The following is a 26,084-nucleotide window of genomic DNA, read 5'->3' as shown; positions in this document are numbered from 1 at the left end:
GCAACTAGTTGCTAAGAAATCTATGCACACATAATAGTTTGTCAATGATATGGTAGATTTGTTAGGTTGGATGTATGCACTCTACATAAAAAGATGAAAAAGTGAAGCAGGATTAAAGGCTTGAAGATTCAGTTAACAGGCAGTGCTTGCTAACATTAGCAGTAGCGTAATGGCTTAGCAAACAGTAAGTTAGTCAGTTTGACTTAATTGACCTTGTGTTTGTTTGTCTATGAAGGTTTATCAGTCAAAATTATATTGATAAATTGTAAAGTTAGTACAGTACTGTAAGACGAAGACTTTCTTTTAATTTGTAAGTGTTTTTAGCAATAGAGCTCCAGATTTTCTAAAGGTCTTTTAGTTTTTCTCTTGACGTTAGCTGCTGATTCAGTCCCGTCCTTGTACCTGACATTTTCAGAGGAATGTTTTGGGTTTTTTATTTTACTTACTTGTTTACCACTTAACACTGATAAATGAATCATTCAAGCACAAAAACTCATCTAATTCAAGGGATGAATCAGTGTTGTGTCTACACATTATAGACAACTTAGCAAAGAACAGTAAAGTTTGTTACTAAAAGCTTGTCACAAGCACACAATTTGTTCCCATTTTTTTTAGCTGATCCTACAAAAGTGCCGAGGATAACAAAATCTAAGGGGCATAAAATTTTATTTTTGTACCAACAGGGTAGATTCCCAGAAATATATTAGCCTGAAAATTGACATATCTCAGCATTATGCAGTGTGTCCTTAAAAAATGTTGAGGAATGTTTAGTGATGGATGAAAGCAAATGTGCCAGATGAACATTATCTAAAAGTCATGTTCTTAAGAAACTGGAAAAACCTGAAACAGGGTCAGATAGATGCATTTCACCCCCTTCATTGAAGCCTCAACAGAAAATTTTTCAGTGGAGAGCTCAAAAAGTGATTCTTAAGGAAGGAAAGGGGAAAGAAAAGACTTAGACATGCCAAATTATGCAAGAATTAAACTGAAAATCAATGGCAACGGGTTTTAGGGGGTGATTAATCTTGTCAAAACTGATGAAATTATGAAAACAGATGCTTTAATTTCTTTCTCAACACGTGAATAATACCAAACATTTTACCAATGCTATTAGCAAACCTGAATAGAAAAACAATATAATCAGTAAATTGCTGCACTTCCTTTCCATTATCCTAGTAAAGTATAAAGAAATTTATTGCACTTTTACATAGTACTGCATGTAATGTATATAAACACTTATGTGAAAGCAGTTGCTTTTGGTGATGAGCTAATATTGCACTCAAGAACAGTCTCTCTCACTTGTTCAGAGCATTTAAGCATTTTTGAGCTCAGTATAAAGTTTTGCAATTTGCTGTCACTTCTTTTAAGAAATTTGTTTCTAGACACAGCAGAAGGGTGTTTTACGCAAGAAACATTTAATAAACCCACTGTGAAGAAACAGGCATAGTTAGCTGCTAACAAGCGAACATAAACCTTGAGTGCTTCTGAATGTAATGCTTCGGTCTCAAGAGAATTAATGATATTGTCCAGGAGAAATTCTCAGGAGAAATTTTGCTGCCTACTGTTTTAGTGCTCTGTCTCTGGGTTTGAAAGGATGATAACATGGCTAACTGTGATCTAGGTATGGCCTGAGAAAGGAGGAAGCGGAGTCCTACGTTCTCTGTGACACCATTGGTTCCATTAGTAATCATCCGTGGAGAACAGAAGGTTTCCGAGTACTGGGCGACCATGAAAAACCCCTCCTCCTGCAGTCGCTGTGGAAACCCAGAGATGGTTTGGCAAGACGATTCGAAATCCAGAAGAGAAGTTCAGTAGAGGAGAAGACATCCAAAGAGAAGGATACCATCACTGCTGGTACGCTATAGCCACAGGGCAATAAGGAGTTATCGCTGCACACTATACCACATCCTGAACCAGGGTGCATGCCCTGGAATAGGAGTCTTCACCAGTAAATGAAGCATTGTCAGTGTTAAGCCCAGTTTTAAAGTTCTCACAGTAAAAATGTGGTTTGTTGGCACGTTGTTGTTCCAGTGAAAGTAGGCCAAGCCACATAGGCCAAGCTATATTTTAATAGGTCTACTATTTCTTTTTTTCCTTTCTTTTCAATTTCTGCTGCAAATTTGGGGATCACATTTGCTCTCAGTTCCATTAAAATGTTCTTTAAAACTTTAAATGTAATTGATGTCGCAGACACACTTGTTTAATTAGATTTCTTCCAGTGACACACCCTATCTTTTGTACTTCACTGCTTGCTGCAAAATGCTGTAAAAGATTTACACTGCTACAATATCTAATTGGCCTTACAAGGGATGATGTGACAGAAGAAAAACACCAGAACTTTCCACAGATACCTGACACAAACACTCCGTGGTACTGTAACAGCACTGGCTGGACTATTTTCTACAATCATTTCTACTAGGGGCCCCAGCTGTGGTTGACACAGCTGTGTTCGTAGTGTAAGACTGTGTCCTGTTATGTGTTTTGCTTTTATGAATGGCACAGCTTGTGATGGCCTTCTATCGGTGTCAGCTTGTAGATGCCTGCTGCGGGGGTGCCGTTTTTTCTTCTTTTTTTCCATGAGCTCTCTGTCTTTCCACTGAGGTCTGTTTCCTGTATGGTGCTTCTGTGTTCATCCTGGCATAAACACACCATGGACAAATCACCGAGGCTCACACACACCTCACCTTGCTTCAGGAAGAAAAAAAAGGGTGTTGCTCTATCACCACATTCCATTAGCCCTGAGCTCTGTATATTTTTACTGCAGCTCAGTTTGGATGTAGTTACAACGCTATTCCCAGCTCTCTTATTTGTTTATTCATCTCCCTCTCAGGTATCAATGCTCAGGCTCGTAAGCTGCAGAAGAGCCGCTCCAGAGTGACCTCCACCCTCATAGAGAAAACCATGAGCCGGAGCCAGAAACTGTGGAGGAGCAAAAGTGAGATGGACCTCTTAGAGACCAAACACGACACAGATCACGAAAAACGTGTCAAGGATGAAAGCGAGTGCCCGAATCAAACGTCAGTGCAAAGCTTTGAGCATCCAGAACAGAATCACATTCACAGCCTTGCAGCTCCCTCAGAGGGGGCCAAAACAGAGAACCTCTGTCCGTCAAGGCCGAGAGGCGAGCAGGAAGTAGAGGAGTCGGAGAGGGAGGAGACAGAGAGCAGCGACGATAACACCACACAGTACTCTATTCACCCTCCTCACGACTGTCCATACCTGCTACTGCTGCAGGGCTACAACCCCGCGCAGGTATCATATCCAAACACACGCTCTGCATCTGACCCCGAAAAGCAGTTTTCCAATCATATGTCAGCAGCAGTAGGAAACAGCAATGCCTGTCAGTGCTTTGGCTTTTTATACATGTTCGAGTGTTGAAATCGTCCATTTAAAGAGTTTAGTAGCGGGTGAGTGGTGTTTTTATATGATAAAAAAAAAACTAAAAAGACAATAGTGTACGTTTAGGGAATGGTCTATCTGATGTCAGTTTTATTTTTTCTGGCAATTTGCCTCTTCGGCCAATAGGACAAGACAGGAAACATGCAGAAAGTGATAATCAAACTGAAAAACTTTTGGTTACACTGTGTACTTTAGCTACTGTTTTATTTACCTCACCTTCAGAACCTTCAGCAACAACCAGGTCATTATTTATATGATCGCACTAAAAAGATGTAAACTAGCAGTGTATTTTACAGTGTCATTGCATTAGCATTACTGATGCACACAAGCTGAATTGGCATTAAAGTGTCATGACAATTCAGCTATTACATAAAGTTTATCTTTATAGTTAAGTAATCAATGCTTTAAAAGTTTCCCGGGGATAAAATTGTGAATTGTGCTCATGAAAGGTGAATCCCAAACTATATTTCAAGTTATTGTTACCACTTAACTTTGATGTCCTCTACTGCTACTGCCAGAGCTCCCTCATTTATTTGTTCTAAAAAGTTGCAATAGCTATCATATTATGTTTACAGAACCAGCAGCATAACAGTACACTACATACAGACCTAAAAAGTGTGTATGTGCAACATTTAAAAAAATGGTCCTGTTCATAATAACTACACATGTGTTTTTACTTACTGTGTGGAAGTTTGTCCCGGATGCTGAGTTTGGGTAACACTACCAACTGTTCACTCCCACAAAAGAAACAAAAACAAAAAATAATGGCAGACAACAGTATTGGCAAACTCATTTGGTTATTTCCCTTAAATTCTCTTCTTAGGCTTTGCCACTGTTGATCATCTGCATCTGTTTGGGACTTGAGCAATCTGCATTATTTTTATCCATATGCATGGCAAAGATGTAACACTCCTCATTTATCCTGGTCCTGGACCAGCATGATCACTACATTGACCCCCCCAAAGGGGCTCACCTCACACTTCCTAAATATAGCCTGTATGTATAAGATGGACAAGGCCACTGTGAGGTCACCCATTGGTTAGTGAGGTCTCATTCTGAAGCCTCAAGCAAAGCATTTTTCTTGTGTCCCTCTTGGAGCTTAAACCAGACAATTCATTTCGCTTTATATTGTAAGGTAGATCCTACAATAATACATACAGAGAAAAACCCAACAATCATATGACCCCCTATGAGCAAGCACTTTGGCGACAGTGGGAAGGAAAAACTCCCTTTTAACAGGAAGAAACCTCCAGCAGAACCAGGCTCAGGGAGGGGCGGGGCCATCTGCTGCGACTGATTGGGGTGAGAGAAGGAAGACAGGATAAAGACATGCTGTGGAAGAGAGACAGATAAATAACAACTATAATTCAGTTGAGAGAGGTCTGTTAACACACAGTGAGACAAGCCAGTAAAGAACTGTTAGGTAAATGTTTGGCAAGCTTCTCAAACCCTATAATGTTAACATCTTAAGATGTTTTGAATGGTAACACTTTCTAGGATTAGGATTAGGAAACTATACTTTTTTGCAGTTGGCCAGAATGGATCTTAACATTTTATCTTGTACTCATAGTTACATTTTCACTATAACAATGATTGAATAAATGTACCGGCATTACGTATTTAAAATACAAAATATGAGTAACTGTATTCCATTACAGTTACTGTTTAAAAAGGTGGTTATCAGAGTACAGTTACTTTGCGAAATAAAGGGATTACACTGCGATCTTTTCCTGCTTCATATGTTAGGCTATGCCCTCTCTATTTTTGGTAATTCTACGCCGGTGGAAATGCAAACAAAACACACATTGAGAGGCCCCGAGATTGAGTCTGTGTCTCAATCTCGGGGCCCATGCCACCTCTACTTGCGGCCCGCATAATGACGTGAAGAAATATTTTTTTAAAAGTATTATTCAAAAAATTATTTAATATGAAGGCAATAGGCAGAGTGTTACAGCCATAGCATGTATGGAACATGTAAATATAATAATAACCACTGCAGCCAAAAAGAGTGCCTGACGAACCCAGTTGTAAGTAAGCTATTTAGACTCGACTGTACACTGTGTTCGTGTTTTCCTCCAAAACAATAACTTCCGTTGGAGCAGCCTTTCAACGCCTCGCTCTGTCTCTCGTTAGCAAAGTTGACCCAGACAACAAAGTAAAGCTAGTTTTCGGCTACGAGCCCGACATGGAACCCGACATATTAGCCAGAGGTCTCTTTACTACGGTTCGCAGCCGCGGGCCTGTTTTATTTACGCGCCGAGTAATTTTCTATACGAAATCGCTGCATAAAGTGCAGCCTCAACTAATGTCCACCCTACTGTTACTCATTTTATATTAAGAGTATTCTGAATCCAAAGCATTCAGAATACGTTACTCTCATTGAGTAACACAATGGAATACGTTGCTGTGTCTTTTATGTCAACTGCTGAGCATGCTAACCTTTGACTGGAATAGGCAGTTTTAGCTTCAGTCTTTTAGCACCATGCAGTTTTCACCAGACAATTTAATGCGTTGTTAAGTTGAAATGCATTTATATAAAATTCATAGAACGAGAACTTGCTTTATCAGTTAGCTAGGTAGATTCTACACTTAAAAACCGCTATAGTCAGTCAGTAGCTCTGCCTCTGTTAGGTGTGGTTAGCTAAAACGATGAGGTATAATTTTTGGGCACGACTCAGCTAACGGTAAATTTAGACTGCTCTACAGTTTTAGCTGCATGTACGTTGTTTTCAGCTTCTTTAAAAAATATTTCCATATGCAAACCATTACATTTTAAAGTATAGTGTTACATGTGCTGTAAAATCCATTGTTTTCTTAAGTGAAAGTGAGAGGCAGCGGAAAGAATCATTATTGTGAAGGTCAGTGAACAGCACGTAGAAAAACTGTCAGTATAAAAACACTGTTCAGGAAACAGAAGAAGACAAGCCTGGCACTGCTTCCTGACTGATTACCAGTGGTTTTTTAACGGTGGCCAACAGCCGCACACATGCAGGCACACACACACATACACAGATTCTGCAGTGCTTTAGCTCTGCGTCACAGCTCTTTCCCAAAATACCCTTCATAAGAATATAATCATGTACCCCCAAGATATACTATTATAAAGGTTTAAAGAGTTTATTTGTGCATTAATTCAGCTTTAATCTGTCCAGTTGGAAAACACAAGCATCACAAGGGGAATGTCAAACATAATAATCTCTACACACTATGCTTGCCACTCACTGGGGCTAATAAAACATTGTTTGTCTAATCAGGCTTGGATCTAGATTTTAATTCCAGTACCTCCACATGATCAGACTGCTAAGCTTTGTTTGAGGGAGACTGTTACATAGCTGATGGTGGACTGACGTAATGCACTAAATTCAATCTTTCTTTTTGTTAGTGATTAACAAAAGGGCTAAAGTGTGTAGTTGTGTCTCCAGATCACAGCACTATCCATAAAATGAACTCAAGCATTACAAAAGCACTCATTACTCAGATTTGAGCCTTTTTTTTATAACATTTTTTACAGACCAAACAAAGTCAAATGGATGCAGTCTGTTAACATGTTGCAGATATGTTGCTGATTAACCACAGACTGTGTATATAAGATCGATGTAGCCGACTTCACGTTACCCTTTGGTTTGTGAAGTTTGCAGCATGTGTCAGATCAGCATCATTAACTCAGTAATGCTACCACATGAACATAATGACAGTTAGCTCAGTGGACACAAATGTGTGAGGTTTGAAGTGTGTGCTTTTCTTTCTTCTGCTCATAATTTTCTCAAGTTTTTTTTAATTGTTGTTTTTTTCCACTGTCTATATAATTGGCAAATAGACAGAAGAAAATGATTCTTGAATGCAAACCTATTACTAGAAAGTCTAACAAGGACATTCAGGCGCTATTTAAGAAGCACCTTGAGCTGATGACAGAGTAACATCTGCAACATCTGTTCAACTTTAATTTTGACGGTATTCTTCAACCGCAACTAGACTGCTGCTGGCTCTTCAGTGATTGATATGCTTTCTTAAACTTGGGCAATCAGAATATGTATTTTTTCTTTTTTATTAAAGATACAGTGTGTAAAATCTTTTCTTATCCCTCCAAATCCCCACAGGAGCGCTCGCTGCCATGTATTTTTAATGAATTCATTCCGAGTTTGTGAGAATGCATCAGTTTTTTAGAAGATGTACATATACACTAATCAATGTATATTTATGAGTACAACTGTCTTTTTTTCTACTAAATAATGTCAAAAGATTACTTACTGTACCTTTAAATTGTGCTCCCAAGTCTCTGCAATCAAGGTACAAAGAAATTAATCAGACAAAAATAAAAAAAATATATCAGTTTTTACCTTCTCTAAAATATAGGTTTAGCGTTAGCATTAATAGTAGTGTTCCACCTACGATGACTTAGACCTCAGAGGTCTGTCTGGAATGTCTATGGCATTCACACCAGTAGCAATTTGCTTCATTGCTGATGGTTGGTTGATAGCGGACATTCCAGACTTCGATTTCCTGGATAACTGGATAACCCTCAAATATATTTACAATCCTGTCATATGGTAATTAAAATATGGTTTGAGCTCAGTGACAGTCACTTCTGTTGCTTGCCTCAAAGTTCAGAAAAGTTGAACCCTACTGAAGTCACTGAATGTCACAGATTTTGTGTCAGCACAGATTTCCATGTTGGCCTTGCCTGTGTGGACACACCTTTCTGTTACTAAATGCTGTTTTTTTTACCACTGTTTATACTCAAGTACAGCATGCTAGCATTCACTGTGCAGACACTTGTCATTGAATTGTATTAAGCAGATCTTTGCATTCTTGTTTTTTAGCTTTCCTACTATCACTAAATCCTCTTCAGGCAACCATTCATAGGCTATATTAGAAGTATTGGAACCTGTCACTGGGTCATTGTGCAAGTTCTGATTTGAACCAAAACTATGATCCATTCTAAAGCTTTTGGTGCTTAAACACAGCATGTCTTTATACTGTCTTCCTTCTCTCACCTGAACCGGTCACCATCTTAACCAGGCTCATGGAGGGGGGGCCCCTCCATGAGCCTGGTTAAGATGGAGGTTTCTTCCTGTTAAAAGGGAGTTTTTAGTTCCCACTGTTGCCAAAGTGCTTGCTCATAGGGGGTCATATGATTGTTGGGTTTTTCTCTGTATGTATTATTGTAGGGTCTACCTTACAATACAGAGCGCCTTGAGGCGACCGTTGTTGTGATTTGGCGCTGTATGAGTAAAATTGAATAGAATTGAATTAAACCAAGTAGATCTGGAAGTTAAATGTAATCAAAGAAGCAGGTAAAACCAAAACAATAATACCAAAGTTAAAAAAAAATAAAAATCTCACATGGGAGGTCAGGTAATCATAATGCTTCTTTATATACTAAAAGAAATTCTTTGAGCATGCCTGAACAAAGCACCAGCAGACAACGGCACTGTACAGGGTGGAATACATTTGAGAGAAGATGAGATATAGTGAACTCTTGGTGATTGTTTGGTAACTTGTCATTTATTTCTTCACTCAGGACTTTGTCATCTACCTCCTTGCCAGCCCAAATATTGTTGTTGGTCAACAAAGCGGTCACAAGGAAGGGTCAAAGGCTGATATCCTTCTCTTTGCCGCTGATATTCTTCCGAGACACTGCTACTTCCTTCGCCACAGCGCCGTTGCACCCACCGTTCTCTGCCCGAGTCAGGATGCCGTGGTCACTAAGAATGGAAAAGGGCTGAGAAATGAGGAACCGCTTTGCTCTGGTGATATTATTGGGTTGGGACAGCACTACTTGTTTCTTTTCAAAGACCCTCTAGCTTCAATGCACAAGGTAACGGCAGATTACCTTCACAAGAACCAAAATCTTTTACTTTTAATCAATTTGGATTTTTTCTTAAGTGCAAATCCTGCTTCATGTTTCATGTTTCTTGTTTCTTTCTGGAAAATAAAGGAAGTGATCAGTGATGCTCTTGAACCCAGCCTGTCTGCCGCCTCCTGGACTCTAGGTCACACCACCTCTGCAACTACAAGCGAAAAGATCCTCTGTAGCACCTGCATCACCTACCAGAGCCCAAACTGCAAACTGCCCTTGAGCGGAGGGCCTCCATTTCTAAAATCACCTGAAGGCCACAGTCTGACTCTTACCTATGCAGCTGAAGACGAGGACATTATTGTGAAGGAGATTGTTGCTATGGGGAGCAGTAGCAGCATCAGTGGTAGACCACCATTGACTGTTGCATTCCTGTTGTGCATGTGTGTTCAGTATTCATCAGTTTGTCTTCAAACGTCAGACCTACGCAGGCTTCTGCTGCGTATTGCAAGTGGAGTTCAGAGTGCCATGTGGGTGAGTTGTAGTAACAGACATAAGGAGCTCGGCCACATTTTAAAGTGGAGCATAACAACAACAAGCAAAAAAAGTTGCTCCAGATGTGTTCAATGTCAGGAAATCAGAGATTTCATGTTTAAAAAAGGATGTGCACAGGTTAATATTTAAAGAGATCCATAGCTGGTCGCCATGATGTGCTTACAGTCTTTTTCAATCATCTGCTTCACTGCTAACCAAAGGAGAGGTCACTTTCAAGTGTTGCTGAGTGCATCCAGCACGAGCACACCGAGACCAAAGAGAAAATGTCTGCAGGGAGAAAATCAGGCTTAAAATTCTGTTCCAAAAGTTAATTTCCCAAAGCAGAACTTTCTTCAGGGAATCATTTCTTAGGAACTCAAACTGCTGTTCACTGTAGCAACCAAGGACTGAATTACTAAATTAAGTTACTATCTGAAGAACAGAGAAATACTGTGTTATATCCCCCAGATGGCTCTGGCTTACAATTTTACCTATTGCTATTTTAAGTCACTCCAAAACTTTTAATCTTGTCGTGCAGGAGCAGACCAAGGAGCTGGCTGCAGTTCAGCCTGAAGTGTAAGCAGAGCTTTCTTTATTTCCCCGACACTAATTATATTACAGTTCACAGAGAACACTGCACAGCTTTCCTCTTGTGTTGCAGTCTCAGGTGCGAAGGTTCAAACCCAGAAGACCCCACTCTTCTCTGCCTTCAAGAGCTGATCCCTGGACTGCACCCCCTAGTGGTGTGGATGTCAAACAGCCTGGAGCTGCTGCAGCTCATTCAGCACCAGCTGCCTCTTATTCTGGAGTGGAGAGCCCGAGAAGAGGAGGAACAAAAGGAGGAACCAGAGAAGGAAGATGATGAGAGCAAGGAAGTAAAGAACTTGGGTTAGTTGTTTAGGTGCTGTAGAGAGCATGTAACCATGATAATAATGAAAGAGGAGCTATTCTGCTTGTTTCCAACTCCGGATTTTTATTCTTGATCTCTGCTGGCATAATTTAAAATTCATCATATTCCTTATTTATCTTATGCTGGGCAGTAGTGCAACCAAACAGTGCAACATTATGAAGCACAGTCCACATTTCCAACCATATGATTACATGACATTTATGCGTTTCTGAATGTATACCTTTCAGTATTGTTAGAGCTTCTGATGTCCTGCGTCCGTTCAGCCAGCGAAGAGACGATAGCTGTCCTAGAGGAGGTCATCATGCTCGCCTTTCAGCAGTGTGTGTACTACTTCACTAAGGTAACAGACTACTATCAAGGAAGTGACTCAGTGGTGCGGTTTACAAATTGCTGATTACATATGTCCTTGGTTTAACTGGAAGGAAACGATCTGACCTGCATAGACAACTTGTAGATCATCTGGTCCACCCATTGCAAATGGCTGAGAATAAAGAGCTTAGTTAGCATTCCAGTAGCTTTCTAGCAGACAGAGCAGCAATGCTGCCAGACCACACTGAGTGCATTGTGACATGGGAGAGAGGCGGGACACCAAGGGCCTTTGTGTGTGTGTGTGTGTGTGTGTGTGTGTGTGTGTGTGTTAGCAAGGAACCATTTCTTTCAACTTTTTATTTGTAGAGAAAGGACTTTGTGCACATATTCTCATGCTAACAAAGTTTCAAATGTCTGTATGATGTGACAGTTGTACTAATGAAGTAATGAAGACCTACTTTTTTTGCACCCTTTTAGCTTCTTTTTTTTTGGTTTTCAAGCTTTGTAGCTTTTCTCTTCTTTTTTTACTCTTTCTTTCTTCCTTCTTAGTTTGGATGTTTCTTGCCAGTGAAAACACACTGTATTCCAGTAAGTTAGCACCTTGTTAGTAAACTATGATTCCACCTTGAGCAATAAAAAGGCCAGGTTTCCCAAAGGCAAAAAAAAGAATTATTAATTCAAATATACAAGTGAAATGTCTGTATTGGTATATGGTTGTCTAATTTTTCTAGAAGTTTAAGAGTTAGTCAAGCTCCTTTCCATTATTTATGCTAAGCTAGGCTAGTTGTCTCCTTGTTCTAGGTCCAATTTTAGTTCCTAGACTAAAGACTGATGTTCATACTTATCTCACAGTAGGAAAACTAGTAAGCACATTTTGCCAAGTTCCTGACACTAAAGGTAAATCATTTACAGTTCTTAGTCTGTATGTTTGTATTGATTTATGTTGTGCTTTATTCACACAGTGTTCCTTGGGAAAAGAGAAAAAACATATTTTATTGTAGCCACAGTATCCAGTTGTGCACTTTCACTAAAGCGCCACACCCATGGAGCTCTGCCCAGGAAAGATTCAGATAAATTTCCAGTTAAGTGTGTGGGTGTGGGTGAAAATAGCATCCAAAAAAAATTAATCAGGAGACTGTCCTATTTTGGAGTCATACAGTTACATCTTTAAGCTGATAGTTGATATGGAAGTCTCCTCTTCCAGTTACCGTGATGCTTCAAACGAACAATGCAGATTTAAAGAGTTCTGTCTTTTCAAGTATTAGGCCACATCCAAGACATCATTAGCAAATGACATTAGCCAGCCTGACATGCTGACATGTTAAAGATAGAAAAACAGAGGTCTCACATAAATTCTGGCAGCTGCAATTTTCTTTTCTTAAACAATTTTCCTGTGAAGGAAGGAACTCAGTAATATGACCCTGGTTCTTTAAAGAGGAAAAGTGTTGGAGGATATGGTCTAGATACCTGCCTACAGATAGTAATTTCTAACATGATGCATAATTTTACCTTTTAGAAAATGTAATGTTCAGCTGGTTCACCTTAACTTCTCTCCTGCACCGTTTTGCTTATAAAATACTTTATTGGAGTATATCCAATCAACTGGTAATATTTATAATTTCCTTTTCATTGTCAGTTAGTTATCTCTACAAAACAATTTACAAATTAGAGCAACTAATAGTTCGTTCGGCTGTGTTATATAATGGTACAGCAGATCATGAAGAACTTCAGGGGACACAGGAAAGCACCAGTTGTCCCAGTTTTGACCAGATATTAAATGTTAACAGGGTATTACAACAAACTGCCACCTTCTCCACCAAAATACTGTTGCTGTTGGTTTTTTTTATCCATCTTGTACAGCGTCACTTGCGGTGAACTTAAAATTGCTGAAGGAAGATAGATTGATTGGTAAAGTCAAGTACAGTTAATCTCTGGCTCTCTTCCACTGCATGTCTTTATCCTGTCTTCCTTCTCTCACTCCAACCGGTCGCAGCAGATGGCCCCGCCCCTCCCTGAGCCTGGTTCTGCTGGAGGTTTCTTCCTGTTAAAAGGGAGTTTTTCCTTCCCACTGTCGCCAAAGTGCTTGCTCATAGAGGGTCATATGATTGTTGGGTTTTTCTCTGTATGTATTATTGTAGGGTCTACCTTACAATATAAAACGCCTTAAGACAACTGTTGTTTTGATTTGGTGCTGTATAAATAAAATTGAATTGAATTAAACCACGTAGATCTTATTTTAACTGAATGTATCTTTTAAAACTTTATTTTATTGTAATCTATTCTATGAATCGTTCATGAGCCAAGGATGGGTTAATGTGAGGTATTATTTGTGCTGCATAATCTTGATTACTAGACAAAAGAGAAGAGGATAAAGTTATTTCTCTGCTGTTTGGGCAGATTGAACTCGCTTTCTTCTCACATAGTCTTCTTTGATTTTTGCTTTTTTCTGGTCTTGTCCTGTTAATCCAGGCATGTTTTGTCATCCATCATGAACGCCACAACTTAGAAAGCTCAGAGCCATGAGGCCTGTGGTGTGACCACTGTTAGTCTACAGTAGCGTTTTGTGTAGTGTAGCTTGTCTGAGGCAGTATAAAGTTATATTAAATCCTGACAGGTTGCTCCACAAGGTGACCCAGGAAAAACCTCTTGTTTGATAACATTATAACTCCTCCTAGATCACAGCAAATTCAGCTTTAAATCTCAGCAGACATGCTAAAAGTTTCTTAAATCTCTGTTTATTTAGGAGTTTTTCATGGCTTTCCATCTGATGTGAGGGTTATTGCTGCGGGATGGAAAACAAAAGGCGCCACTGGTGAGCAGCTATTGCAGCTGAAGACATGTCGTGATGAATAAAGGCGTACTTTAACAGGCTTGTGGGCAGACTGCGTGTTTACATGTTCGTCACAATGAATGCAGTTTTATGTTTTTTTACCCCAGGCTAATACGTGCCATGGATGCATGTGGTAATCCCAGAATCCAGTGCTGCTGAGTGAATAAATCCTCTCTGCCCTGATTCCACTGAGAGATATTTTCCAACCAGCAACATTTGCAAGATTATTTGCTTTATTGTTCAGCCATTTCCAGCGTCTTATGTGCAGTGGGATCCGTGGTCGTTACGTTCTCCTGTTCATGTTCGGCCTTTCCTAGCTTCAGAGCGTTAGTGAAAGTAAATTGATCTCCTCAGGGTGGATTGCTTCAAAACCCTTCACTCAGCAGTTCTTTTTGCAGTGCAATGCCAAGCCCACACGAGCCATATTCAGCTTTTTAGGAATGTGATCTATGGCTGGAGTTGGCCTCGGATGCTTGGTGGGTCTAAGAGTGAGATCGGAGAGGAAGGGAGATGTCTGTGTACAATTAGCCTGAACAAAGCGGCCGTTGTCCGGGCTCGCCCTGAAGAACACCAAGGGCCTTTCACTGAAAGGAAGGAAATGTTAAAAACATTATGTCTTTTTTATTTCTGCGAGCACTGGTTGGGTCTACCCAGTCTTCTATCAGCTATGTTATAGTGTGAGACAGACACGCCAGGAAATTGTGGGTGGTCTGAATTCTAGGTTAGGGGGTTACATGTTTTATTTTATCCTGCTAATCAGAACATACACCACACAAAGTTAACTTTTCCAACCTCAAATTGACCCACAGGAATTATCAACAATTGCCAGCTCCACATCAAAACTGAGTGACTCTAAGCTGCACATTTGTTTTCTGTCTCACAAGGTCCTTTACCCACTCCTGCCAGGACTTTTGGATTGCAATCCGTTCAGGGAAAATTCTGACCTGAGTACAGCCAGTGAAAGCGCTCAGGTCCTGGGTAGCGGAGGACTGCAGGTCCCTGGGGAGATCCAGCAGGTGGTGGAGGTTTTGACCGAGTGCCTGACACTAGTCTCCGACTGCCAGGTTCACCCGGAGATTTCCTCTCAGCTCATCAGCTACCTCTTCTACTTCATCAATGCATCACTCTTCAACTCACTCATGGAGAGAGGTACGCTGGTTGCTTGGGGTGTTCCAGTGTCTGTATCATAGACTATATTAAAGATGGATGTAGCCACTGTTTGCTGCATTAACCTTTGAGAGGTTTTTTTAGGCAAGGTGACCATATTTGGATAAGAGAAAGGAATGCTCAGTGACGAGTTAGAAAAGTGCATTCATAGGCTAAATTACGCTTGAATTTCAAATGCCACTAGAACATAAAAAAACCTGCATGTACAGAATTACTGGTCAAATTTGTAACGTCTGGTTAGCCAGTTACGACCTTTAACCCTCTGAGGTTTAAAGCCTGATTTAGACTTCTGTGCTGAATCTTTGTAGAAGCTACAATGTAATCTACTGTAAGTCAGCAACACTGTTGCCAGCATTTATGTGGGTGCTTGTGGGAATGCTGGGAATTTTTTCCCTCCTGGGTCCCCACTATGTGTTGTGGTCAGAATTTTTTAGGGGCAAACATATTTGTCCGTCAAGTTTTTCCACATCATTGTACATTCCCTCACATCCATTCCCGTAGTTTCATCAATCTCGCTTCAGGAACTTGCTGACATTTGTGACTCCTTGTGCTGATGCTGCGATTATTATTCCTTATATTGACAATGACTGTTACCCTTGCACTGATGAATTCAAAATCTGCAGTGAAACAGTAGCATAGGTCGAATCGATGATACAGAACAGGCCAATCACAGTCGCTGCGGGTTGCCTTAACGCAGCTTGTTGTTAAATTTATAGAGAAGTGCACGTCCAATTACGCCGTAAGCTGCCTGCAGTGTTTCACAGGGGTTTGTGGTTAATAATTATGTAAGTAAGTAAAGTTTACTTACAGGGTACTTTTTTTTAGACAAAAACAGGTCACAAATTACTTTGCAGAGATATTAAAAAACAAGGTCAAAATGAACACACCTTAGTCATGAGGATAACACAAAACGCAAAAACAGTAGAGCACTATCTAATTATAATTACAGTATGTCGTTATGTTTTTATTTATTTACTCTGCAAAGTCTCTGCTTTCAGGGAACCAATTATTCCAACCGACGCAGACCAAAAACTATGTTTTAAGAAAAAACTGTTTACTACAAGCACGTCACACCACAGACATCACACCAGTTTAGGATTAACATAACGTCCATGCTGATGGATGTCAAGATCCCCGATTGTGCTTCGGTAAGAAGCACAATTTGGTTTGTGGTGTGATGCACACGTAGTAACCTGTTATGTTGTAAACTGTTTGGCTGTGCTTGGAAAAGAAAGACAAATTTACTGCATAAAATATCGTAACTTGCAGACCTCTGCTTTGCCAGCTGATTGCTTGGTTTCGGACACCAGCTTTTCAGTCTGGTAACTCAAGCAGGCTCTCCTCCACACAGTCCTCATTTATAAAATGCTTGGACCCCAAACGTTATAGCTGGCAGGTGGATTTTCCAATTTCAGTACAGGTAGCTAAACAAGGAAATCCACTTACTGCTTAAGAGACAGAGACTGAAAGTGGACACTATATCTTTGGTTGCTTAGAATAAAACTCATTGTTGTAGACAGAGGCAGCACAAAAGTAACCCCCCTTAGACTGCCTTTTCTCCTTGATTTTCACTGGGTTATTGGTTCTGTCACTAGTTAGTTAACATAAACTTAAAAATGTCTGTGAGCTGCAACCAACCAACCCGGTGACATTATGTTCTGTACTGGCACAAGATGGCGCTAAACATGTTCTAAAAACTATTAAGGCTTATTTCTTAAATCCAGCCTCACAGACTGTGTTAAACATATGGCAGCTTTTAAAAGCAGGGCTCCATAGTGTAAATTAGCCTTTATAAATGTAGAGTGTTAAAGTCTGGAACATTTTTTTCTTGACATGCATTAAATGACCTTAGAGAAATCTCAGTAGCTTTCACTTTTTATCCAAATCACAAAATCTTTTAGTAGTTTCACATAGTTGCCTTCAAGTTCTTTCAACACATTTTTGCTGGTTCGAGCGTCGTCTTTCCTGATAGTCTCAGCTGACAAGTAGTAAAAAGTGAAGTGGATAATTTTATAGGTCAGCAGAATCATTTCACCTTTTCAGGTCTTCACAGTTTATACCACGACTACTTCTCAGTCTTTCGTCTACTAGTGAATTATCCTCATCAGTCACAAGAAGATCAGATTGTTACTATTAAATGGGAAAACTGTGTGAGTGTTCTGCCCTAACTTTGTAATAACATTTACACTGAGTCACATTTGTCATGAATTTCTTTGCACTTCATCTTTTCTTCTATACTGGCACAGAGATTGTGATGCATCATGTATGGCTTAAACTTACAGCGTGTTTGGCATCTTTTCCCGTATATCTCTTGGCTCATAATTAAGTTCTTAAGGCCTGAACGTTTATGTACTAACAGAAGTTACATTTAGCTGTAACTGCCCTGCCCTCTAGTGGCCATCAAGAGATTTAGCAGTGGCTGCAGAACTTGTTCACTTGTCTCCTTTGTATTTCTTCTGAAGTATGAAGGTGCCGACTTAAACCGAAGTGCTTCTACTGTGGGAAATTAACAATATGCAATAAAGATAGCAGTTGTCTGTTTCTTATAATTCAACAAACAAATGAAAGAGCTAAACATACCCAACTGTAATAACCATAAATCAATAGGTTACAGCAGGTTTTTACCAACATAAAGAGAAGTTGAGATTTCTACATTTTCAGTTATCATATTGGCTAAACTATAACCATGTGTGTAAGTAATTAATACAAGAGTTAAAAAAAAAACATTTTAAAAGAATCATATAACAAACTCATTAAACCTTCTAAATAACCCTACCCCCCAAAAATTGGGAGAGGTTGACAGGGATGTCAAAGGTCCTTAAACTATCAGCAGGACTGATACCTGCTCCTTTGTGGAAGGAGGAACAGCAGGAGCACTGCAAGAACTACAAAATGACCTCCACCATGTTGCATCTCACACTGTCCAGGGGCTCAGTGATGCCCAAGTCCAGAACTGGAAGGAGATCCCCCAGGAAACCATCTTCAGCTCATTAGGAGGATGCCCCAATTCTGAGCTGTGCATATATAGTTGGGAGACTAATATCTAAACTTACTGTACATTATACATTAGTACATAAAACATGTTTAATACTGTTGTGCACACAGGATCTGAGCCAGGGTTCTATCAGTGGTCCAGAGGTGTGCGAATACGAGCCAATCTTGACCTGCTCCTTGACTGGGCCCATGCAGCCGGACTGGGAGAATTAGCCTTGGAGCACACACACACACTCTCATCGGCTGTCAATCTGCTGGCAACGCCTAGAAAGAATTTACTGCAGGTAAAACACACGATGTTGATTTTGTTGATTTTCCATGCGAGCAGCCCAGGAGAATTTCAAGCTGCTCTTTAACACTCTGACGCTGGTCTCTCAATCTCCCGTTGGAGAGCCGCGAGCCTCCCCATGATGGTATCAAACTTCTGTTCCATGGTGTTATCATTCTTTTGATTCTGAGACCTCACAACTGCAGTGATCCGTTCCGCGATGTGTTCCAACTTTCGCTCAAGGGTCTCATTTTGAGCAGGCCTCTCTCTGATGTATCCCCCCATACGCTCAATGGTCTTGTTTTGAGCCTTCACAGCAGCTGTAAGCGTCTCCAAGGTGTTAACCATGCTGCGTTCGTTGTGAGAGGTCGCGCCTCGTCCCATCGCTTCGATTCCAGCGGGCAGCCTTGGGGGGGTTTGAACAGCCGGTTCCGCTCTCTTATTTCTCCGATAAACCAGGGCCAAGCCAGCTCCGATCAGCAAGAACCCTGTTATCATGGTTCCGAATAGGTAGATATCTTCAGCGTCCTCGATCGACAGTCCCGCCAGGAACATGACCCTCCAGTTCTGCCACCCGTCCATCGTGTATCCGGCAGGGAAAGTCCCTCCAGGGCACTCGGGCTCTCCCGAGCCCAGACTCCTCGTTGAGAAAAGGGTGTCAATAGCATTCAGAGACCAGTTGATCAAATCCATAATTCTCTTTTAGGTTTTAGAGAACGACAGTGAGAGACTGTTCCAGGGAAAGTAATGCACACGAGACAAGACAAGGACAAGAGGCTAAGCAGGGAAGATAAGGGTAAGGAGGAGAGGAGAAAAAGTGCAACCGCCTTCGCTGAGAGCCAACGGACATTCTAGGTCCCTACTCCCACCTTTGGTCACAATCTCGGGGTAGTGACCCAAAGAATGAGATGCAAGCGTCAGAAATGAACTATCTCTGAAGGGTGGCTGGCATCTCCCTTAGAGATAGGGTGAGGAGCACATGCATCCAGAAGGGGCTTAGAGTAGAGGTGTTACTCCTCCACATCAAAATGAACCAGTTGAGGTGGTTTGGGTTAGCATGCTTCTTGGGCGCCTCCTTGGTGAGGTGTTCTGGAATCTCCTACCGGCAGGAGGCAGCTGGCCTGGGAACGCCTCTGTGTTTCCCTGGAAATGAGCTACAGGAGCTGGCTAGAGGGAGGGAGGTCTGGGCTCCTCTGCTTAGGCTGTTGCCCGGCCCAGATAAGTGGAAGAGAAGGGATGGATGGATGGTTTGATGATGTTTCTCGTTCCAGTATTTAACTGACATACTGCACTTAGCCTAAAGGCATCTACTTGCTTGCCCTGTGTTTGCTTAACGTCATATTTAAACATGAACTAATTCAACAAAGTGCTGGAAACATTTCTTAGAAATTTTGGTCCATAGCGATGTGATAGCATCCCACAGTTGCTGAAGATTTGTTTGTTGTGAAAAATGACATTCCCCAACCGAAAACATTTCAGACCAAAGTCTTTCTTGATGGATAGACAGCTCAACTGCTGCTCAGGAAGTAGAGTGGGTGGTCTGATATTTGGAAGGTCATTCCCGTCTACATATTGAAGTGTCCTTGGGGAGTATACTAAACCCTGATTCAACAGTCTGTGTGCAGTTGATAAATTGCCTAGTTCTGTTTAAACCTGTGGATGAATGTGGGTAGTTCATCAAGTTCAAGCTCAAGCTGACCGAGACATCAGGGTTACCCCAGTCAGGTTTGAGGGACACTGGCTTAAGGTCGTTGGTCCCAGTTTTTAGGTACTCACCTTTAAATGGCTGCTTTTCACAACAGCATACAAACCTTTCCGTTGAGCAGCTGTAACTGTATTCAAAAAAGACAACTGACTTGTACAGCTTCTTATATAGCGCTTTTCTTTTTTTAAAGAAAGTTTTTATTTAACTTAACAGATGAAAATGTAGTAGAAGAATCATTCTAATGCACTGTGTGTGTGTGTGTGTGTGTGTGTGTACACAGAAAACATGGGTTTCTCTTCGCTTAGACTATCCTGCCCTGAGTCCAGCCCAGCTGAACCATCTTTTGAGTCTATATAGCCCAGCATCGCCTTGTAGATACACCTGGACTCCTTCAGTGCAAGAACAAGCTGCAGCACGCCAAACAGGTGAGAAGTGAGTGTACTGTGAACACAATAATCTTACCTTTCATTTTTTTCATTTTAATACACTCCGTCTTCTTGCTTAGCTGACATTCTTGAGAGCTTTGACACCCACCATCCACTGGTGCTGCCAGACGTGGGCTACCAGCTTCAACTGAGAAGAGCCGTAACAGATTCAGCCCTGAGGAGAGAACTGGACAAGCTCAAAGAGTTTATTTCCACCTTAAATCTCTCAACTGCTGAAGACCACAAGGTAAGAAAATTGCAAAAAGAAATAATATTTTATATAAAGCATAAAAGTATAAAGTTTGCACATAAAGTCAGATTGGAAGCCTTTGCTAAAAAAAAAACATATATCAGAAAACTTTCTCGTCATGCTAGCAGCCTTGTGAGGCTATAGCAGCATTAGCTTTAGCTTAAGCGCTAGCACCACTAAGCAAACAGTGTAAAACCAACCATGTTGATTTTTACTGTGTTTACCTTCTTAGTCTGTAGTGTTAGTCTGATGACACTTGCTAATTAGGAGTAATAACTGCTAATTAATAAAGTTCAGCAGTTCTTAGTCGATCTGACCGGTTTCTTAGCTCTACTGAGTGTTTCTTTCCAGTAACTAGAATATATTGGGGTATTTAGCAAGTACAAATTCAAAGAGCTAAACAAAGATTGCACATAGAAGTGATGTCCAACAGGTAGCCACATTATCGGTTTCAAAGGAAGAATGTTATTTTAAAAAATGTCGCTTTCAACTGAAAAACAACAAAAAAAGTCTAGTACCACTCAGTCCTTTTTCAAGAAAAACTTCTTGTTCAGCTTTCAGCTTGTCTTTAATATTCAAATTCCAGTATTTAATAGCTATACACTAAGTCACTGAGAGTAACAGTCAGTTAGCATAGAGACTGGAAGTCCCAGCTAGCCTGGGCCCGTTTAAACGTTAAAACATCTGTCGATGATTTTATGAAAAACTAGAAAGCTGATCATCTGTGAAGGTTGTCAGTCATCCAGGTCATCGTAGTCTAAGGAGCTTGGAAAGAAAAAACTCTCCTGAGTTTTAAAACATGTGGTTATCCTAATTGGGCTTTCATCAAGTCAGCAAAGAGGCACCGAAAAGATGACCAGACAACAACTAGACAGACAACAGGGAGGATCAGAAAGACAAACGCAACAACATTGTCATCCCCTATGTAGCAGGTTTATCAGAAAAACTCAGGAGAGTCTTCTCCAAGCATGACATCCCAGTATACTTCAGACCCAGCAACACTCTCAGACAAAAACTAGTTTATCCCAAAGACAGAACTCCTAAACACAAAATTAACAATGTAGTGTATGTGCGAGGAATACTCAGGAATGCTCAGACCTCTACATTTGAGAGACCAAACATAAACACATGACACAACATAGAAGAGCCACCTCCACAGGACAAGACTCAGCAGTCCATCTGCATCTAAAGGACAAAGGTCACTCTTTCGAGGATGCCAATGTTCACATTTTGGACAGAGAGGACAGATGGTTTGAAAGAGGAGTGAAAGAAGCCATCTATGTCCACTGTGATCGACCATCTTTGAACAGTGGTTTACAACACCAACTCTCTGCCATCTATAATCCAGTTTTGAGATCCCAGATGCCTTAACGCCCACTCATATCCTGGGCCTTCTGACCTCAGGAAATCACATGATAGGGTGGGGCTAGGCTTCACAATGAGCTCACCCGAAACCTTGGCTGATTGTGACCTACACCCGTTTTCACACCTTGGCTCGTGTGATTAGGTAGAGGATCATTAAGGGGTTCATTGACCCTCTACAGGGGACACTCCCACAGGGTTTAAATCCAGGACTCTCCACCATTCGACCTTAGAAGCTTCTCGGATGAGAGGTGAAATTGTCATGATCCTGGGTCTTATGACCCAGTGTTTTGAGTTTAGTTTATTTGGATGTTTATGTGATTAAGCTCATGAGTTTTTCTAGTTCTTTGTTATTAGATTCCCCTTGTGTCTTCCAACCCCTGTTAAGTCTCCCTTGTCCTTCATGTGTTTCATGTCTGTTATGTTGTCAAATTCATGTAGTCATGTCTGCGTTTCATTATGTTTCCTATTTTATTTTCTAAGAGGTTCTGTGTTTTGTTTTACTCTTTCCCTGTGGCGTTATGTCCACGTTGTGTCTACTGTGCCTTTCTGTCCCATGTTTCAGGTCCCTATGTTCTGTCTTCTCAGTTGCTGTTAAGTTTGCATGTCTAGAGTTCAGTCAGTGTGTTTCTTGTTTTACTTTGAAGGTTCATGTCTCATGTGAGTGATTCTAGTTTTGCTTCCCTTGTCTCGTCCAGCCTGATTACTCCCAGCTGTGCTCTCCTTCTGTGTCTCATTCCCTCGTTATCCCTCTGTGTATTTAAGCCCTGTGTTTCTCTTTGTCAGTGTCGTAGTCTCCCTCATGGCTGTGTTTCCGTGCGTGTCAGTTTATCCATGTCTTAGTTTAGTTTAGTTTAGTTTAGTTTAGTTTAGTTTTCCATGCCATTCTGGAATAAAGCAGCTTTTTGAGTTTAATTTTGTTGTCGTGAGTTTTGCATTTGGGTCCTTCTCCTGCCTGTACACAACCGAAACATGGCAGAAATGTCTTCAAGCAACTTAAAGAAGTCCAGATGTTTTTTCTTTCCAAGCTCCTTAGACTAGAAAGCTAATCACATATCTATACCAGAGCAAGGGCAGATGTTAGGCCTGAAAGTGACCATTAAAAGTGAAAAATCAACAGCTCGAACACTGCAGGCATATTTGTTGCACATTTCACAGTCACAAGTTCTTCATCAGACAATAATGCAATAAAAAATAAATCTGGTGACACCCTTTTTATCGTTTACATCATGTTACAATGAACTATACTATGGTGGCTGTTTTTATGCTCATTGGTGTATCTATTCATGCTGTTCTAATGTTATTTGTCCACCAGGGTGATGGGATTCAAATGGAGGCTAACCTGACTAATGTGGCTAATCTTCAAAACAGCAGTCTAGAAACTTTGAATACATTACAAGCTGATTTGAACTTATGGGAGCCTAGTGACCAAAATCACCATTCCCCTTCAAGTATCTTTGCTCCCTTACCACCTTCACCCCCATCACCGCCATCACCATCATCGCCTTCAACACCATCACCCTTTCCTCTCTTCACCAGCTACCTGGATGAGTTCAGCTCCTCTGGTGCCAATATTTTGTCCCAAAAGCTAAGAAATCTAGAGCTGCAGACAAGAGAGACTGAGACCAGCGAGTCGAGGAGGTCAGTCCTGGACCCCTCCTGCCTCCTCACCCCACCTAACAGTCCCCTCATACTAGGTCGAACTGATCAGGTGAAGGAAGACCAAGACAAATGGATGAAGTCTGATGATGAGACACTTCCCTGGCTCTCTGGTGTAGATGCACATGATGAAGGTATAGAAAGACATTTCCATTCCTAGTTTCTTCTCTGCGTCTTTTTTTGAACATATCATTTGTTTTACTCTCCAGGTGGATTAGTGTTTCAGTGCTTAGCTGCTCTCAAAGTAGACCGCTTAAAGTCCGATTGCAGCAATATGAAAACACTCGTAGAACTAAAAGAAGAAGAGGAGGAGCACGGAGATGAAGAAGAAGCAGATGAAGAGGTTTTTAGCCTGGAGCTGGAGCGAGGTGAAAGAGGGATTGGTCTTGCTCTAATAGACACAAGGGTAAGTCAACGAGAATTTAACCTGTAGACAGTTCGTCACAGGGCTAGCAGAATCTATGGCACAGCTAAAATTTTATGACAATGAAATTCCAAGAGTAAAGTTGAAGATCTATTTCAAGAAAAAAGTCGAAATGAAAATGAAAAAGATTACAATTGTACCACAGCTGCTATACCCTCTGAGTTACTGCAATCGTACGTCAGAATCGGTTTTAGCAACAAGGAAGGAAGTGATTTCTCTTTTAGCACATAGAGTTAGTGTGGTGAGGAGTATGGAGTAAGCTGTGTCTGGTCAAGCTTTGTACGAAATGCTGGTAATGAACAGATTGTTGATGGTTATGCCATCGTGCAATAAAGACGATGTATGTTGTGGCCCGATACTCCATCACAGCGCTCATTTTAATAAAAAAAGATAAATAACATTTTTATGTTTTTGGAAGAGGAAAGAGAAACATTTTAAATTAAAAAATATATATAACAATAAAAGGTTCAGAAAGAGATAATAGAATTCAATTTTCACTGCTTAAATATTTGTATTTTCCCACACAGGAAAAAAATCTTGTGATTAAAAAGGATTGAATTTAGCAGTTGTTGCTGGATAAGGACAAATAGCTAGCAAACATGCTACTGATTATCAATTATCAGTTAATAATCAGCTTTATGTTTTGTTTTTCTTTTTATTAGTAATATGTTAAACTTGTTTAAATATTTGCAACATTATAATTATTTAAAAACTGTGTTTTACCATTTAAATAAAAAAATGTTATTCTCTTATCTTATTCTATTCCATTATTTTTCTTTTTGCTGTTGTTAGTTTGCACAGTCCACTTTCTGCTGTGACACAACTAATTTCCGAGATGTGGGACTAATAAAGGTTTATCTTATCTTATCTCTGCTAACATAGCTGTAAACTTTTACAGCTATTACAATGAAAAGAAAAAGAAATAAGGTTTGAGTAAGCATTGAGCCACCAACCAACCTAATAATGAAGTGCCTAAAAATACAATTTAAAATGACTCTTTGCTAGGTATGAAAATGTGCCCGATATCCTCTGAAAAACTTTGAAAGAGCTTCTGAAAGTCTGGACAGCTATTACTCAAAAACACTTAAAGTTTGGCTTCTTTGAAGCAGAGTACAGTACTGTGTAACGCAGACACTAAAGCTGATGCGCCAGAATGTCATACGAACGATTCCTTAAATACATGGGGGAGCAAGCGAGTCAGATACCAAGGGCACAAAGATGAAGCAGGTCTGATCAGCAACAGTTTATTTCCCGAGGCAGTAGAAATAAAACAACCCAAATACTAAGAAAAAAGTATACACCAAAGGCCTATCTCCCCTCACCACACTCCCTGCCGGTAACTGATGCCCTCAGGGGTTGGTGCGTTGGTGGTTCTTGGTGTCCGGGGCTGGGCGCTCAGGTATGTACCAGCTCACTCCCAGTGACTACTTGGCGGGGCCTGGTGCCTGTTGCTCGGTCAGGCCTCTTCCGGGGCAAAGGGGGCCCTCGGGCCTCCGGCCTCTAGGCCTGGGGCTCGGTTCACTCTGGCACAGCTGGCCGCCGGCAGAGCCGGCGGGCACGCCACTGCAGCCCCCTCTGGCTTCTGCTCCGTGGCCACCAAATGGGACAGGCAAAAAAAAAAAAAAGAAAAAAAAGTATACAATAAAATGTTCTCCATATGCTAAAATTCCCACGGAGACTAGATAAAACAATTCTAAAACCCATAAAAATACCATTTTCTACTTGCACTAAAATCCACTGGTGTAATTGTCCCACAACCCCAGATGAATGCTCATTATGGGTCCACCAGCAGGCCAGAAATTCCTTCTCCAGAGCGGGCTCCACGCCAGCCTCATCCCAGAATGACGAGGAGGAGCCTCCTGTCCCCCTCTCGTCCCTTCACTGGACCCGTCACATCCCAGCCCACCTCGCATTTTGCACCGGAGTCTGTCCCTATCAGCTAATTGTCCCATGCCCAGCCAATCCACAGTGGATTAAAACATTGTAGAATAAAACGCTAAAAACCATGCAATACGAACATTAGAATAAAATCATGCAATAAAAACTACACT

At 40.9% G+C, this 26,084-nt stretch overlaps 1 protein-coding gene across 1 annotated transcript in view; it reads left to right on the top strand.

The window, feature by feature from the left end:
• The window catches only part of radil2b (Ras association and DIL domains 2b), a 35,072-nt gene that overhangs the window by 7,212 nt on the left and 1,776 nt on the right, over positions 1-26,084 (top strand). Inside the window, exons 4-16 of the mRNA XM_085465510.1 lie at positions 1,622-1,854; positions 2,831-3,252; positions 8,921-9,217; positions 9,338-9,730; positions 10,269-10,306; positions 10,392-10,618; positions 10,868-10,980; positions 14,664-14,928; positions 18,052-18,224; positions 20,194-20,338; positions 20,419-20,585; positions 23,266-23,743; positions 23,819-24,015. Coding sequence (XP_085321636.1) covers positions 1,622-1,854; positions 2,831-3,252; positions 8,921-9,217; positions 9,338-9,730; positions 10,269-10,306; positions 10,392-10,618; positions 10,868-10,980; positions 14,664-14,928; positions 18,052-18,224; positions 20,194-20,338; positions 20,419-20,585; positions 23,266-23,743; positions 23,819-24,015 — 3,148 coding nt within the window. The remainder of the gene's footprint in view (positions 1-1,621; positions 1,855-2,830; positions 3,253-8,920; positions 9,218-9,337; positions 9,731-10,268; positions 10,307-10,391; positions 10,619-10,867; positions 10,981-14,663; positions 14,929-18,051; positions 18,225-20,193; positions 20,339-20,418; positions 20,586-23,265; positions 23,744-23,818; positions 24,016-26,084) is intronic.

This window comes from Copadichromis virginalis, linkage group LG8 (genome assembly GCF_057382275.1).
Source record: "Copadichromis virginalis isolate Kocher_CV1m ecotype Utaka linkage group LG8, C_Virginalis_male_GT1.1, whole genome shotgun sequence".
NCBI classification, from domain to species: domain Eukaryota; kingdom Metazoa; phylum Chordata; class Actinopteri; order Cichliformes; family Cichlidae; genus Copadichromis; species Copadichromis virginalis.
The sequence above is the reverse complement of the archived record's forward strand: the minus strand, read 5'-3'. Positions and strand labels throughout refer to the sequence as shown.